Below are 15,762 nucleotides of genomic sequence, written 5' to 3'. Positions count from 1 at the left end.
ATGCATAGAAAACAAAATACATTCATCAAGAAAATAGTGCGTGAAATGCCCTCAGGACTGTGACTGTGCTCACAAGAAACCTTACAAAATATAAAATTAACCTTTTTTTAATCAGGCTGGTATGATGTTCTGTGCCAATAGCCGACATCTGGGAGGAGGCAGTGGCAGCCCCAGAGGTTAACTCTGCACCTTTGACTTTGAGGTCTGAGTCAGAATACTACACCAGGCCTCTCCATTTTCCACCCTACAGAGGGACCGCTTAAGGCTTACAGTCGCCCACAGGGCACAGCGGGTTGCCTGTTTTGTTCCCCAACAGCTGCCCTCAAATGAATGAGAGGGTGATATCTGCTCTTGTGAGATGCAGAAGCACCAGGACACGGACCCTCACTGACCTTGGCCAGACAGGACATTTCAAAAACCTAAATGTACAGCTTTCTTCCATCTTGCCTTACAACAGCACCATTGAGTCTATACTGCACGTCGAAACGACAGCCAAGTTAAAGACCACATTAGTTATAGTCCTGATAAACAAAACTACAAACACAATACAAAATCACAGACTCTGATTTACTTAGATGGTATTTAAACAATCTCTTGCTTCTTTAATAGAGGTGGACTGGTGAATGGATGGAGTCAGTGAGAATGAGAACAGTCTCTGTCTTTTAGAACGTTTAGAATGGCAAATTCCATCCCATTTAAACAGCAGATGGGTGGCAACGTGAAACCCATGCATGACACTGAACCCCAGTCTTTCTGACTTCACTATTAATGACACATTAAACTGCAGGGAACACAGTGGCACATTTTCTAATGAGGAACTGCGAGTGTGTTGAGCTATAGTGATGCATGCGGCAGCAGCAGCAGCAGCAGGTGTGTCCTGGCCTGTGTTTTCCGCAGTGTGGGGCAGTCCAGACTCAGGGAGCTGAGCTTCATGCGAGAGACACCCCACAGCTGTCACAAACAGCATTTGGACACGTAGTTAACAGACCATTTGCATTCTGCACCGGGAGCCAGACCGGGTCATCATATGGCAAATGGATCCGGCATATTTTAAAGGTGAGAAAAGATGTGCAGGCCATGACTTTTGCCATCGCTCTCTGTGAATGCCAATAAATCTGCAATAAATCTGGGTGGGGGGTTGGGGGGGTGGGGGTGTCGAGCGAGAAAAGACGCCGTGCCGCATGACAGGCAGGTGACGGCGTCTGTGCTGGCACGGGTTCCGGGTTTCATTAACACCTCAGCCAGCGCCTGACCGCGGGAGACCTTCAGACAGGGCCCAGCGGCCCCGCCCAGCAGCCCAACACCCCAGCAGCCTCAGCTCATAACCAACCCATCTGCCTTGCTCTGCGAGACCCTGTCCACATAATTGATAATTAAAGCACAGTAACAGAGTGGACAGTGGTCCTGGCCCCTCCCCCGGGGGAGTGTCCAGGCCCCGCAGCTGTACTCTCATTGCAGAACACAACCTGGCACTAACACCCCTCCTGCCCCCCCCCCCTTCCAGGGACTCCCCAGCTGCATGCACACAAACACAACTCAAGCCCAAACACAAAACCAAATGATACGGTGCAAACAAGCAGGCACAGTCATACTCAGCCACACCCACGTGGGTATCACTGAAACAGCAGGCAAGAGACACGCATACATTTGATGCCTCAGAGAACACAAGGGCAAAAACACAGATACACACACACACACACACACACACACACGTTTGAACACACGCGCGAGCGCACACGGGCACGCGGCTCTCCCTCTGACGTGTCCCCTTATCTCAGCGGGGTTTGCCGGCACGGGTTCAGCTCACATCCTCCATCCGAGACGCAGCCCTTACAGTTAGACCGCAGGGAGATCTTATCAGCGGAGGAGCTGCAATTATGACCTCGTGGTCCCCTGCCAGCGAAGGCACCACAGAGAAAGTGAATCACGAGCGGGGAGACAAGACGCACTGACGCGGGCAACACTATCAGCGCATCTGTGGGTGAGAACACGGAGGAGGAACACCTCTAAAACTGCTCTTCTCTTACACTGCACACTACCCTACCTCAACCTCTGAGAACTCTGCCAGCACCAGCTCAGGTAAAAAGTCAACAGTTTCTACACAACCTATCCTTTGACATCATAATAGTGATGTAGTACTGGTGGTAGTACTGGTGTGATGACCTACAACGCGGTTTCCAAAGTGCAGTTCCATAGTCCAAGCCAGAATCAGAGACACAGAGCAGTCCTAAACTGTGGCTTCAAGTCAAGCAAGAAGAAGCTGAAAATTACGTGGACACCTCAAGGCCGTAAACAGTCTTGAACCGGGTATATGTATGACCTTTTGAGAGGTGAATTTCCGTATTTTTTGGTAAATAACATCCCACATCCTAACATCCTAACAGCAACAGCTTAGAGATGTCTTCCTTCCAGTGACATCACAGTTTAACTCTGACCATTCTTGGTCAGTGAGGTAATGGTTCATACATCGTATACATAAAATCAAATTATGGATTTTGAATGGAGTCAACATTTTAGCGAACACCCTCTAAGCCCCAGAGGGGACATTGGGTAGTAAGTCCCGCTCATCAAAAGATGAACGGCCCGAGTGGACGGCACTAGCTTTTTATTTGACGGATTGATTCTCTGCAGCTGAACTCCCTAAGAGGAGACATCAGTCTCCCACTGTAGCAACTGTAGTGCAACTGTGGCTCCAACCCTCTGAATAAAGAGAATCTGCAGGTTAATCAAGGTAGGGGTTATCCAGGAAGGGAAATCAAGGTTGCCTCTTCATCCCTGCTCCAATGACATTTTCTCCGACACGTAATTTAATGTCCCACTCCGCTGGGAGGCGGGACCGCCCATCTGTCAGTCACGACACTGTTTCCCGCCTCAGCAGATGTGGAGAGCAGAGTGTCAGGCTGAAATTCGGCTGAAGAGATGGGTTGTTCCTCGCGCTTGCCTTAACGGAAAAGAATGCCAACAGAAGCCTTTTTAACAAGGGTGGGGGACTATGTGAGGGTCAGTCCAAAAAACAGACTGCCAAGAAGGTCTCCCTCACACCCTCTCTCTCTCACACAGAGAAATCCCTGCCCTGGCCCATATAATCTGGCTGATATACACACAGTCACACTCATACTCACACATAGACACACACCCAGAACAAGCAGGAAGAGGTAATGACTTTGTGTAGGATGGTGCCACTTTCACCTGCTGTCTCTCCATGTCACGCTGATAGACTCACATCTCACAGACCTTGCCCAAAACCTGCTCGTCCTGGACTAAAGAAGACTCAAAAACCTCTCCCAATATCCTCTCAGTGTCACCTTACCCTCAGCTAACAAAAACACACCTTGTTGTTGGGCCAAACAGACTCACATATGTGTGAAATACAATCACACAGTTGTCTGCAAATGGAGGCAATGGTTATATGAGCATGTACATGCCTGCCAATCAAGTGGTTGCCTAGGCAACGTGTATACAGAGAGTCCAACAGTAGAGCTCTCTGCTGGCTATTGCTAGCTATGAAGTCTCCCCAATGAAAAGTCTTAACACAACACCCATGAAGGATGCACAGTGAGAACAGGACATCCACATTGTCCATGGACACCTGGACATTGGTATCTGATCAGTCTGTTATTCACACCATTGCTATGGAATGGTAGCAAAGATAAACACACACACACACACACACACACACACACACACACCAACACCACTCCAGATTCACAAAATACCGGAACGGAAGCTTATTCATATGAGTGTGAGCACATATGATTACACACACACACACACACACACACACACACACACAAAAACGTAAAAACCGGCCCATGGTACCGGCCCGGCATCCCAGAATTTCTCCCACTGGTCAGAAAGCCCTACAGAGCTGTGTACTGTAAGCTGTTCCTCTGGGGGCATTTGGGGTCCTGTTTTTAGCTGCTCTCCCTCACAGCCGGAGTGACTAATGGCTGAGAGGAGCCTCTCTCCAGCGCAAGCCATTTGAAGAGACGGCATATCGAGAGTGCAGAGCTTTTTGGTTATTAACGCTGTGTTTCTGCAATGTTTTTCCCCCTCGGAGTGGCACTTAAACACATGCCGGGGGCCCCCTTATCGAAAAGACCGTCCTCATCCCTCCGGCTTCAGCAAAATGCAGATTGATTTATCGCTGCTGTGTGGGTGGAACGCACATAAATCCATTTCCTGTCCTATTACAGAGAGGCCTAATTAAATGAAGCCTCACACATCTTTCTCCCTCCACGGCGTACAGGTACAGTTAAGGACGATGACAATCCCTGTGTCTTCTGCAGCTGCTTTCAGAAGCCCTGAGATGCCTCCTGCCTGAATATGACCGTTATACAGCTCAGCTCTAAAGATACAGTAACCAAAAACAATGTATAAATGATTTCCTGCACACAAAACTCACATAGTGATTTGGCAGGAATCCAACAAAAAAGAGGAAATGATTCGGTAACATAGGGTCGGTGTGCTCGGCTCCCCTCCCCACAGCACCAACGAATAAACCTAAAGAAGGACCTTGGTACTTAAACACTATAATCACTTTTTTCCCGCAGTGACAGTGAAGATGAGGCCTTTGGTTTAGCAGAAAAAAGACAGCACGATTATATCTAATGACCTCCACCCGGGTGTGCGTTCAAAAGTCCCTCCCAATCCCCCAGAGGAGCGAACCCGGCCTCCGTTGCATTGCCAGGCCTCCACGGTTACCGTCCCCACTCTGGGTTCCTGAAGTGAACAATCTTACCAAAGCTTAAATGTAATGTTAATATTGCTCTAAGCAGTCATTGTGCTCTTCCACTCTCCTGCAGCGAGATAATCCCTTTCCTTCCCCTGAGCGGCCGCTCGCGAAAACAGCTACAGTTTAGGAACCAGAAAAGGCATGTTCAGCTTTTCTGACTGTCGTCTGCAATCTGATAAGAGAAAGAGAAACAAGGGCCTTGTTCTATTGAGGGAATCTGTTGCATAAACTAAACGGTCTCCCTCCTTGATTTAAGATTAATCGCTCAGTTGGTCAACAAACAAGTCGTGTATTCTCCGCTAAAGATTTATTTCATGCAGTTAGGACTAAAAATTATCCAGAATAAAATATGTCGCACACTGTAAGCATATACACACACTTGCTTTACAAGAAAAGCCAAAAAACCAAACGAAAAAGAACCCACGTATTAGATAAGTCCTATGATAGATTTATGGGTTCAGACGTGTATGTGTACGTATGAGGTTTTATTATATTGTTGGAATACAAATTAGCCAGCAGCCAGAGCCAAGCCCAGACTTACTGGATTCCTATTAATTCCCTTTTTACTCCTGTCCAATTCCCTTTTCACTCCTATTCCATTCTCTGGGCCTCATCCCTGACACACAGACCCCTGCCATATTAAAGAAAGTAAGAAAATACAGTGAAGATTGTCCTTTTTCCCCCCCTGACATGCTAAGCACACAGCAGCCTCTGCGGGGTGTTGGAGGTCAGAGTCCGAGCAGGGGCAGTCATGGTCGGCAAAGTGTCCTAAACGTGTCGCTCTTAATAAGGCAGTGTCCTGTACTGAAAAAAAGCAAATCAATGGGGAAGGACACTCCTCCGTCCCGGGTGCGAGGATGGGCTGGGCGTAAAAGCGTATCCGCCATAGTTACAGCACGGCGGCGGAACCTCTGCGGCCGGGCAGGACGAGTCATCGCTTCAGTTTCTTTTTTTTTTTTTTGGTTGCACCTCCTCCGCGCCAGCGCTCAGGACGGCTTGCGGAAGTTGAAGATGTCCCTCGTCTTGGAGCCCTTCTTGCCCTCGGCGGGCGGGGCAGGTTGGGGGGAGGGCGGCGGCAGGGGCGTGGCGGTGCCTCCATAGGGGCAGCTCTGGGGGTCGGGGTGCTCCCCGGAACACTCCACCGCTGGGATGTAGCGGCTGTCCCACATGCCCGGGCCGCACAGCTTGCACAGGTCGTGCAGACTGCAAGGGATTCTGGGAAGGAGGCGGAACTGGTAAAGCAGACTGCGGGCCTGAGGAGGAGAGAGAAAAGGGGAGGAGAGACAGAAGAGGAAAAATCCAGACAGGAGAGAAAGACAGTACAGGGAACAGGACACAGAAAAGCCATTAAAAAGAACATTTTCTTTTCATACATCATAAACATCATAAAAAATTAGATGAAACACAGACAAATATCTGGATGTGTCTGCTCCTGGACTTGACCATGGATGCCTCTTTGTTTTATCAAACAAAGAGGTCAACATAGTGACTGGAAGCCCCATTTAGCAGCACTCAATAACTTCCTCTCAGTTTTAATCAGAAAGCCACTGGAAAAAAAGTCTGCTTTTAAAGGGTACAAAGAGCCGTGCCTACGGCTGCAGGCAATTAACAGCTGAAGCGTCAGTTTCCATGGAATACCCACAAAGCTGTATTATCATCGTTATGACTAATATTCAACATTGCAAAGAATGCAATTCCAAAAGGGCACTGACAAACGGGCAAACCCCGCCGCAGGTTTCCGCGGCAACAGCAGCGACAACCCCCCTCCCCCCCCGATAGGAGCGGCGGGGTGCGGGGGCGGGGCCTCACCTTGCGCAGCACCAGCTCGCCGTTCATGTGCATGGACAGGTTGCTGAAGTGCAGGAGCATCTGGTCGGTGGCCAGCTGCTGCTCGGTGACATCGTCGCCGTACAGCACGATGATGGCCACGCACAGGAACAGGTGGAAGTAGTCCGTCTGCGGGGGGATATATGTGTATTCAGCTAAGGAACTAAGATTAATATTTTGTCCAGACACGCGGAACAAGATGACATCGTCTAGTATGCAAGAAACCAAGCCAGTACAAGCCGTAACTTGCAAATTTCCTGAACAGGCTCAATAGGTATCACACAGAGATAGAAAACTGTGAAGTCAACATAGTACAAATACCTACCCATGAAATAAAAAAACGGAATGTAATATTACAGCCAGTGATAATGGGAGCATATCCATATTCCCAGGGTCCTACGTTCCCCAGGTCAATATTCTGTTAACACACCAGCTAATGCTTACCTTGCATCTAATGCTAAAGTTAATAGTAACCGAAATGCTAATGCTAACACTTACCCACATGCTAATGCTAACCCTAATGCTAATGCTAACAACCCTAACCTTAACCCTAACCTGAACTCTCTAAACCCTAACCCTAACCCTAACCTGAACCTGACTCTCACCCAAATTTCAAGGCTAAATCTGACATTAATGGTAATGCTAACTGGAAAGCTAAAGCTAATGCTAACCCTAGAGCTAATGCTAAAGCTAACCCTAACCTGAACCTCCATTTGGGCCCTTGGAAGCATTAGCCATGTCATATTAAGCGAATACAGAGCTTTACAGAACATTTTCAGGTTCCCATTATGTGCTATATAGAGCTGGGGAACAAAGGACCCTGGGAACATAGGACACTGGGAACATAGGAATGACCCTGTGAAAAGTACGAAAAATTAGCTATTTTCAAAAAATTATTAAATGATGGAGTAATGTAACATCTTAATTTTTTTTATATATCTGCAATTAATATTAACACTTTCCCATAAAAAAAGTTTCAAGGAAATTAAAAAAATCCTGCTTGGGAAAATATACAGTCAAAATATCTTAAAAAGTGGGTTTTTAAGCTCCGAAGCTATATGTAGCAATATCTGTGGCACTCAATTTTTTATGCAGGACCAAATAACTTCTAGATGTGATATAACTATATTAATATTACACAGAATCAAAATTTGGTTGCAAGAAAGTGAAAACTAGTGGTGCAATTAATATCTAAAAATTGTAGATTCTTCGTTCAGGTAAAAAATATTTTTATTAATTTGATTACTGTAAAACATTCAGCACAACTTACATGAATACATGTTGCAAATTCTCCTTACGGTTTCTTGGATGTTCAGTACAGATTTCAACCCAACCCAAAAAATAAGCAATTGGTGAGGCTTATAATACACATACAAAGAATCGCAAAAATGACGGAATTTAGGTTCCAGGACCAAACTTCAAAAATTCATAACTAAAAAAGTATTTGGAGTAGAGCTATAGGATTTTGCAAGGTCCCATGAATTTAATAGAAGTTTTTACATTAATTTTTTCGAGAAAATCCATGACATGAACTGGGAGGTTCTAGGTGAGTTGGCATGGAATGACCCATATTTCAGCATGTGGCACCGCCAATAGCGGAAAAAAACCTGTCATGAAAATTCTCCTGAGCTCAGCCAAATGCCTCCGTCATGTGTGACACCACTTATGGCTCATAATAACCTGGAATTTCCAGGAACGTGACACATTTGCTAAAAACGCACCCATGGTTCTTTATATCTCCGCCATATCTATTGGCCGTAACTCTTACGTAACCCCTGTCCCTCCAGGTAAGGACAGGTAGGCGAAGAAATAGGCAGGTATGAGAGTCAGTGAGTGTGAACATCCATGTTTATTTTACACCTGGCCATGTGTTTACCTGGCACTGTCTGATCACATTCACAGACAGTGCGTCCACACCTGAGCGTGTTTACCTGGCGGCGCGTCTACACCTGAGTGTGTTTACCTGGCGGTGCCCTGCCTCATCATGATCAGGTGCTTAACCGGTAGCGTGTGTCGACACTTGAACGCATGGCTGACACCTGTGATACTGGAGCTGCCCTTTCTTTGATGCAGCTTTGCCTTTACTCAGCTGAGAGCGTGCGCACCTGGATGGGAATCTGCACCGGATGGGAATCTGCTCCAAGGTCAGGCCCGCAGAGCAGAGCGGCCCTGAGCCCTGCCTCACCTGCAGAGGATGCTGGGAAAGTCTCACCCTCGCGCATTAGCTGTAAATCGAGCCCGTGAGCCCGGCCGTGGAGATAACGCCGTGAATATGCGGGTCAGAGCGAGTTCAGCGGTTGCTATGGGAACGGTCACACTTGTATGATGTGTCAGATGCAGCATCTGAGACTCTAGGGAAACAAAGAGACACGTTCCTGGCTTAAAGGTAAAGGTCCTTTAGTAACGCTGGCCCTGATTGGCTGGAGGGGGCACGAGAGGGCAGCACTGGGCGTTCAGGAAGATCGGTGCCCTCTGCAGAATGGCCACCTCTAATTCCTGACCACTGACGTTTTGAGTGTGAATTGACCTGATTCATCTGTTAGTCTCACAGTGGAGGTGTATTACAAACAGGCTGCCCCAAAGAGCATTCACCCCCCATCACGGGACAACCCTTCTGTTAGGAAGCCCAGGCAATCACTGGTTTGGAAGCCCAGACAATCACTGGCTAGGAAGTCAAGGCGATCATTGGTTAGGAAGCCCGGGCCATCACAGGGTTGATATATCAATATAAGGCCTCTTATGATGTGCAGACACACTGGCGGTGGGATAAGGACAAAACATAACTTGTGACTTGTGAGAAATCTACAATTGAACTTTAAAAGTCAGGGAGACACTAAGGGCCTGAGGATGCATTATGACTGCGGTGTGAGACACGTCATTGATTACACTTGAATTAACAGCCCCCGCTGGCGTAAGCAAAGTTTGGAACACTACCCTTAACAACAGCTTTCACGCATCCACCACATACAGGACACGCTGAACTATGCTGAAACGCTGAAATAGCTCTGTGTTCATTTAGTCTTACTGATGGTCCATAGAAACCACTGACATAAAAGATCTGGTCTGGCTGAGACAGAGTATTTGTCTCATTTTGGATCCCAGATTTCAAAGGTAAAAGGTCAAGGGTGAAACTAAGTCATGGCTGTTTAGTGACTAACTATGTCTAAACTGTGGTTAAGAAGCCACTGTGTAATGATACTAGATGATTATGCACTGTGAAGCTGCCGTTTAAGGGGAACATTGCTGGCATTGTGGTTGTGTTTTATCTATTGAAAGGTCACTGTCACATATTAGTCAGGCCATCTGTTTGAGTGGAATCTTGAGAAAAATCAGCACAGACATGTAACAACTAGCAGTCCCTGAGAAATGCTATATTTCTTATGCCTATATCTAAATTTATATGTCTGGTGCTTTAGCCCAATTTGGAATGCTAAACTGTGTTATAGAAATGCCAATCACTCAATTGCCAAAACCCCCACTGACAATCTGTGAGGGCGAGAAACACATGCTCTCATGAGTTCTGAGTCAGCAGAAGACACTTTACACAGCTTTATATAGGCAGATCAGGGTTGACTGACTGACCAGTGGGGGTCGCTGATGAGTCAGGGATGCAGAAGCCCCTTGCTGACCAACCCACCTCTTTATCCCCGGCGGAAAAAATCCAATTTGTTCTGCCGCTGTGGCCTCCCAGTCATCAGCTGATAGCATGGCTGGGGCACGGCCGGGACTGAGAACAGGCTTCAGGGCCCAGCCTTGCACTTGAAACATCAAACCCTTTTAGCTTTTAACTAAGCCATTCACAGTGTATGTACCTGAGGGTACGTGTTTACCTGGTAGTGTGTGTACCTAAAGGTGTCTGTTTACCTGTCATCTTTAACACCTGAGAGTGCGTATTTACCTGGTAGCGTGTGTACCTGAAGGAATGCGTTTACCTGGTAGTGTATATAACTGAGGGGGTGTATCTACCTGGTAGTGTATATAACTGAGGGGGTGTTTTTACTTGGTGGTGTATATAACTGAGGGGGTGTTTACCTGGTGGTGTATATAACTGAGGGGGTGTTTACCTGGTGGTGTATATAACTGAGGGGGTGTTTACCTGGTGGTGTATATAACTGAGGGGGTGCTTACCTGGTGGTGTATATAACTAAGCGGGTGTTTAGCTGGTGGTGTATATAACTGAGGGGGTGTTTACCTGGTGGTGTATATAACTGAGCGGGTGTTTAGCTGGTGGTGTATATAACTGAGGGGGTATTTAGCTGGTGGTGTATATAACTGAGGGGGTGTTTACCTGGTGGTGTATATAACTGAGGGGGTGTTTAGCTGGTGTGTATATAACTGAGGGGGTGTTTAGCTGGTGGTGTATATAACTGAGGGGGTGTTTAGCTGGTGGTGTATATAACTGAGGGGGTGTTTACCTGGTGGTGTATATAACTGAGGGGGTGTTTAGCTGGTGGTGTATATAACTGAGGGGGTGTTTACCTGGTGGTGTATATAACTGAGGGGGTGTTTACCTGGTAGTGCGCCCAGCAGGCCTCCCACATGCGCAGGGCCTCGGTGTCGGGGAACTCCCTCTTGAAGCAGAGCAGCACCCAGCGGTGGCAGAAGAGCAGCTGGAGGCCGTCCTCTCCCAGCTGGGTCAGGTGCTGGTGGAAGCGGGGCACCATGACCCTCAGCAGCTCCCGCAGGTACATCTGCACCGGGACACAAACGCAGCGCTGACTGCACACAAGCGCGGTCACAAAAGCGGTGCACATGCCTGAGGGTCTATCTACATGTCCGCTCATGTCTGCACACATCTCTCCCATGTCTGCTCACATCTGCCAGTGTCTGCGCGTAACTGCGCACGCCCTACACAGAGGGCGTGCAGCTCGGGTCTCACCAGCTGCCTCTCCATGTCCTCATCCCGGGGCGAGCTGATGAAGATGGTGTTCTCCATCAGGCCCACGAAGCACCAGAAAGTGTCGCTCTCGTCCTGCACCTCGGCCAGCAGCGGGGCCACCAGGTCCGACATGCCCTGGCAGTAGCCCATGTCCGGGTTGAACACGGCGTAGTTCAGCAGGACGCGCCTAAGACACAGACACCACCACAACAAGGCCTATGAGCTCACCACAACCCCGGAGCTGCGCTTTTTAATCCCGATACTCAAACGCTTAGCCTGGCTTTTGATCCAGTCACACTGCGGTTTGACCTGACCTCTAAACAGCACCTGTGAAGAAAGTGTATTTATACCTTTGCTGCTTGCACAACACAGTGAGTTCAGTGGTTCTCCAAACTGATTACGATTTTGAACCATTATTGAAAATGCAATATTTAAGAAGTTAAAGAGGGGTCACAATCCGATCAAAGTCAACATTAATATATACAGTATGTCTTCACCACAGGAGATTGAAAGTATGAAGTATGAAACTGAGTAAGAAACCCCAAATTCATACAGTTCATTATGTTGGATATTCATTTATAAATGGAATTTAAGGTTACATTTTAGAGTTTAAGAATTAGCATTTGAAACTAACTTCAATGACTTTTAAACCATTCAGAAGGCCACTGGGAAAATATGTAGTCACTGGGATGACCTGACCACAAATTATGATTACAAATCGCTTGCCAAGCGCAGAGATGAGGTAAGGTAGTGGGAGTCTCTGAGACAGATAGTGACAGACAGAGACACAGACAATGAGCACCGACAGATGGACAGATGGAGAGACAGACAGTGAGCAGGAGACTGGGAATGAGGACAGACAGACGGACGGACAGAAACTGAACACAGACAGAAGGAGAGACAATCAGAGACACAGCTGGCGGAATGCGCCTCGAACCTCATGCTCTCCACATTGGGGTTGTTCTCGCCCCTGAAGAAGTGGTTGCTGCGGTCAGTCCGCACCACGTCCTTGTCCACGGTGAACTGCACCTTCCTCCAGAACTCACTGTGCTCCTCCGGACTCATGGACAACCTGAGAGCAGGACACAGGAATGGGGGGTCAGGGTCAGTATCCCGGTCATGGTCAGGGTTAGGGCCCGGGTCAGGGTCAGTGTCCAAGTCAGGGTCAGAGTTGGCTTTAGAGTTAGGGCCAAGGGGGTTAGGATTAGGTGGTTTTAGGGTTAGGGTTAGGATTATGGTTAGGGTTAGGATATTGGTTAGGGATAGGGTTAGGTAGTGTTAAGTTTAGGGTAAGGATTAGGTAGTGTCAGGGTTGGGGTAAGTATCGTCAGGGACAGGGACAGGGTCAGGGTTAGGAGTGCTGGGGTTGGGGTGAGGATCAAGGTTCAGGGAATTAGAGTTAAGGGGACCTTTTCCAAGTACAGACTCATGTCTGAGCGCTTAACATCTCACATTAGAGGCTTCGACCTGAGCCAGGTGTAGCACAGGGCCCCCAGCTGCCGTAACGAGGGAGTTGGGGGGGGGCGGGGGGGCTTTGGTGACACTGTTTATTTTCCTAAGCGTTGTGAGGAAAAAACAGCCTGCCTGATGCAACTCCACGCAATAATGTGGTTCGTGAGACCGTGAGTGTCCCCCAAGCCCCCAGGCGTTTGCCCCTCTGTCTCCCCCTGGGGACCAGCTGCTGAACTGCACCGGCTCTGAGAGCTCCAGGCTCCCAACAAGCAGGCTCTCGCCAATGAGACGCCCAGCCTCTTTCATCCCACCTCACAAAAACACAATCCAGCTCCCCGATGGCAAACCGAGAAAGAGGAGCATGGTCATGGCGAGATGGAACCGGTTTATAAAGACATAGTCCCTTTCTGATTTATGGGCCGCTGACAGTTTCCGCAGTTTATTCTTCTTGAACTCCAGCCATTTCCGTTTTCTAAAATGACCTTGAGTGAATAGGTAACAGACAAGTTTTTACATGTTATTGTACAGTCATTCATTTTTGGATGGCAGACTTGGAAGACCAATCCTACGCTAGTCTGGTTGTTTAACAGGACTGGCAGAAACTGCTTTGTTGGACCATTGCGAACCACTATTGACTAAGGCATTAAACTCTGAATAGTCACTTTTCCAGAAAGTTTACTTCATTACATCATTTTATACATATTGTGACTAAGCTTGAGAGACAAAAGCTCAGGGCAGCTATTCACACCTTTGTAGAAGTTCAGCGGAATGAACCCGTGACAAACTTTCCTGGAAACATAGTCTACTGCCAACAAAGCCAAAACCACATAAATGCACATACTGTACAGCTAAGAAACAGATTTCAGTAAAACATCACTTTCAGTCTTTATAAAGCCGAGACGGACTGATGACCTCCATCAGCTCTTTGTTTCGGGAAACTTTAATACCTTCACAATTCAACCTCGAAATCTGCCAACACTCAAATTCGTTTTGTAAAGCTCTGTGATGGCACTGATACAACATGACACGCTTTGACTGGCTTACACCCCCAGGGGAACTGTTTTCCCGAAAAAAGCACACTCCTGGAATATAACAGCGGCTCTAAAGACACTTTTATTGATTACTGTAAGCTGTTTGCCCGATTCTGCAATGCAAACTAATGACAAGGCATTGCACATAGGGACAGTGCGCGTGTCACACGAACACGCGTCATCCCTGATATTCGTAGCAGCAGATCTGTATAGTCCACAGACTCACTGGCCTGACATAAGCTCAGAGGAGCTGAGGAGTATTTAAACAACAGACCTGAAACACCAGACCATAACCGGCATTGCAGAGATTGGCTGAATGGGACAGTAATGAGTACAACATAGCTGGATATAAACTGATCAGACAGGACAGAACTAACAGAGGAGGAGGGGTATCTCTGCACATGAAAGTAACCTAAGTAATAATGATAAGAATGCAAACTGTGTAGGATGTGACATCAAACAAATATTCTACATGGATCCTTCAGAGGATATCTGGATACATTAGAGGTGAAAAATGGGATAGACACCATCATAGGATACTGTGTGGTGTAGGTCACTAAACTGAGATAATAAGACTAACCCTAATCTCTAGTGAGGCGCTATGTAAACCAGCCCCCATGCCATGGGCTATGATAATATTTTGGGGATATGGTCCTGATACTTGCTGTGTTCCTGCATCTCACCTCCTCTGCTGGATCTCCTGGTACTCGCTGTGTTCCTGTATCTCACCTCCTCTGCTGGATCTCCTGGTACTCGCTGTGTTCCTGTATCTCACCTCCTCTGCTGGATCTCCTGATACTCGCTGTGTTCCTGTATCTCACCTCCTCTGCTGGATCTCCTGGTACTCGCTGTGTTCCTGTATCTCACCTCCTCTGCTGGATCTCCTGATACTCGCTGTGTTTCTGTATCTCACCTCCTCTGCTGGATCTCCTGGTACTCGCTGTGTCCCTGTATCTCACCTCCTCTGCTGGATCTCCTGGTACTCGCTGTGTTCCTGTATCTCACCTCCTCTGCTGGATCTCCTGATACTCGCTGTGTTCCTGTATCTCACCTCCTCTGCTGGATCTCCTGGTACTCGCTGTGTTCCTGTATCTCACCTCCTCTGCTGGATCTCCTGGTACTCGCTGTGTTCCTGTATCTCACCTCCTCTGCTGGATCTCCTGATATTCGCTGTGTTCCTGTATCTCACCTCCTCTGCTGGATCTCCTGGTACTCGCTGTGTTCCTGTATCTCACCTCCTCTGCTGGATCTCCTGATACTCGCTGTGTTCCTGCATCTCACCTCCTCTGCTGGATCTCCTGGTACTCGCTGTGTTCCTGTATCTCACCTCCTCTGCTGGATCTCCTGGTACTCGCTGTGTCCCTGTATCTCACCTCCTCTGCTGGATCTCCTGATACTCGCTGTGTTCCTGTATCTCACCTCCTCTGCTGGATCTCCTGATACTCGCTGTGTTTCTGTATCTCACCTCCTCTGCTGGATCTCCTGGTACTCGCTGTGTTCCTGTATCTCACCTCCTCTGCTGGATCTCCTGGTACTCGCTGTGTCCCTGTATCTCACCTCCTCTGCTGGATCTCCTGATACTCGCTGTGTTCCTGTATCTCACCTCCTCTGCTGGATCTCCTGATACTCGCTGTGTTCCTGTATCTCACCTCCTCTGCTGGATCTCCTGGTACTCGCTGTGTTCCTGTATCTCACCTCCTCTGCTGGATCTCCTGATACTCGCTGTGTTCCTGTATCTCACCTCCTCTGCTGGATCTCCTGGTACTCGCTGTGTTCCTGTATCTCACCTCCTCTGCTGGATCTCCTGGTACTCGCTGTGTTCCTGTATCTCACCTCCT

General features: G+C 47.9%; 1 protein-coding gene across 1 annotated transcript in view; it reads right to left on the bottom strand.

Moving 5' to 3' along the window:
• Positions 1–5,283: 5,283 nt before the first annotated feature.
• The window catches only part of tbc1d16 (TBC1 domain family, member 16), a 29,802-nt gene continuing 19,323 nt past the window's right edge, over positions 5,284–15,762 (bottom strand). The window contains exons 8-12 of the mRNA XM_036553201.1: positions 12,379–12,513; positions 11,442–11,628; positions 11,074–11,253; positions 6,545–6,691; positions 5,284–5,988 (exon numbers count right to left, since the gene is read on the bottom strand). Coding sequence (XP_036409094.1) covers positions 5,722–5,988; positions 6,545–6,691; positions 11,074–11,253; positions 11,442–11,628; positions 12,379–12,513 — 916 coding nt within the window. The 3' untranslated portion in view covers positions 5,284–5,721. The remainder of the gene's footprint in view (positions 5,989–6,544; positions 6,692–11,073; positions 11,254–11,441; positions 11,629–12,378; positions 12,514–15,762) is intronic.

Source organism: Megalops cyprinoides, chromosome 19, assembly GCF_013368585.1.
Source record: "Megalops cyprinoides isolate fMegCyp1 chromosome 19, fMegCyp1.pri, whole genome shotgun sequence".
Lineage (NCBI taxonomy): Eukaryota > Metazoa > Chordata > Actinopteri > Elopiformes > Megalopidae > Megalops > Megalops cyprinoides.
Note: the sequence above shows the minus strand (reverse complement) of the source record. Positions and strands in the feature narration are given on the sequence as shown.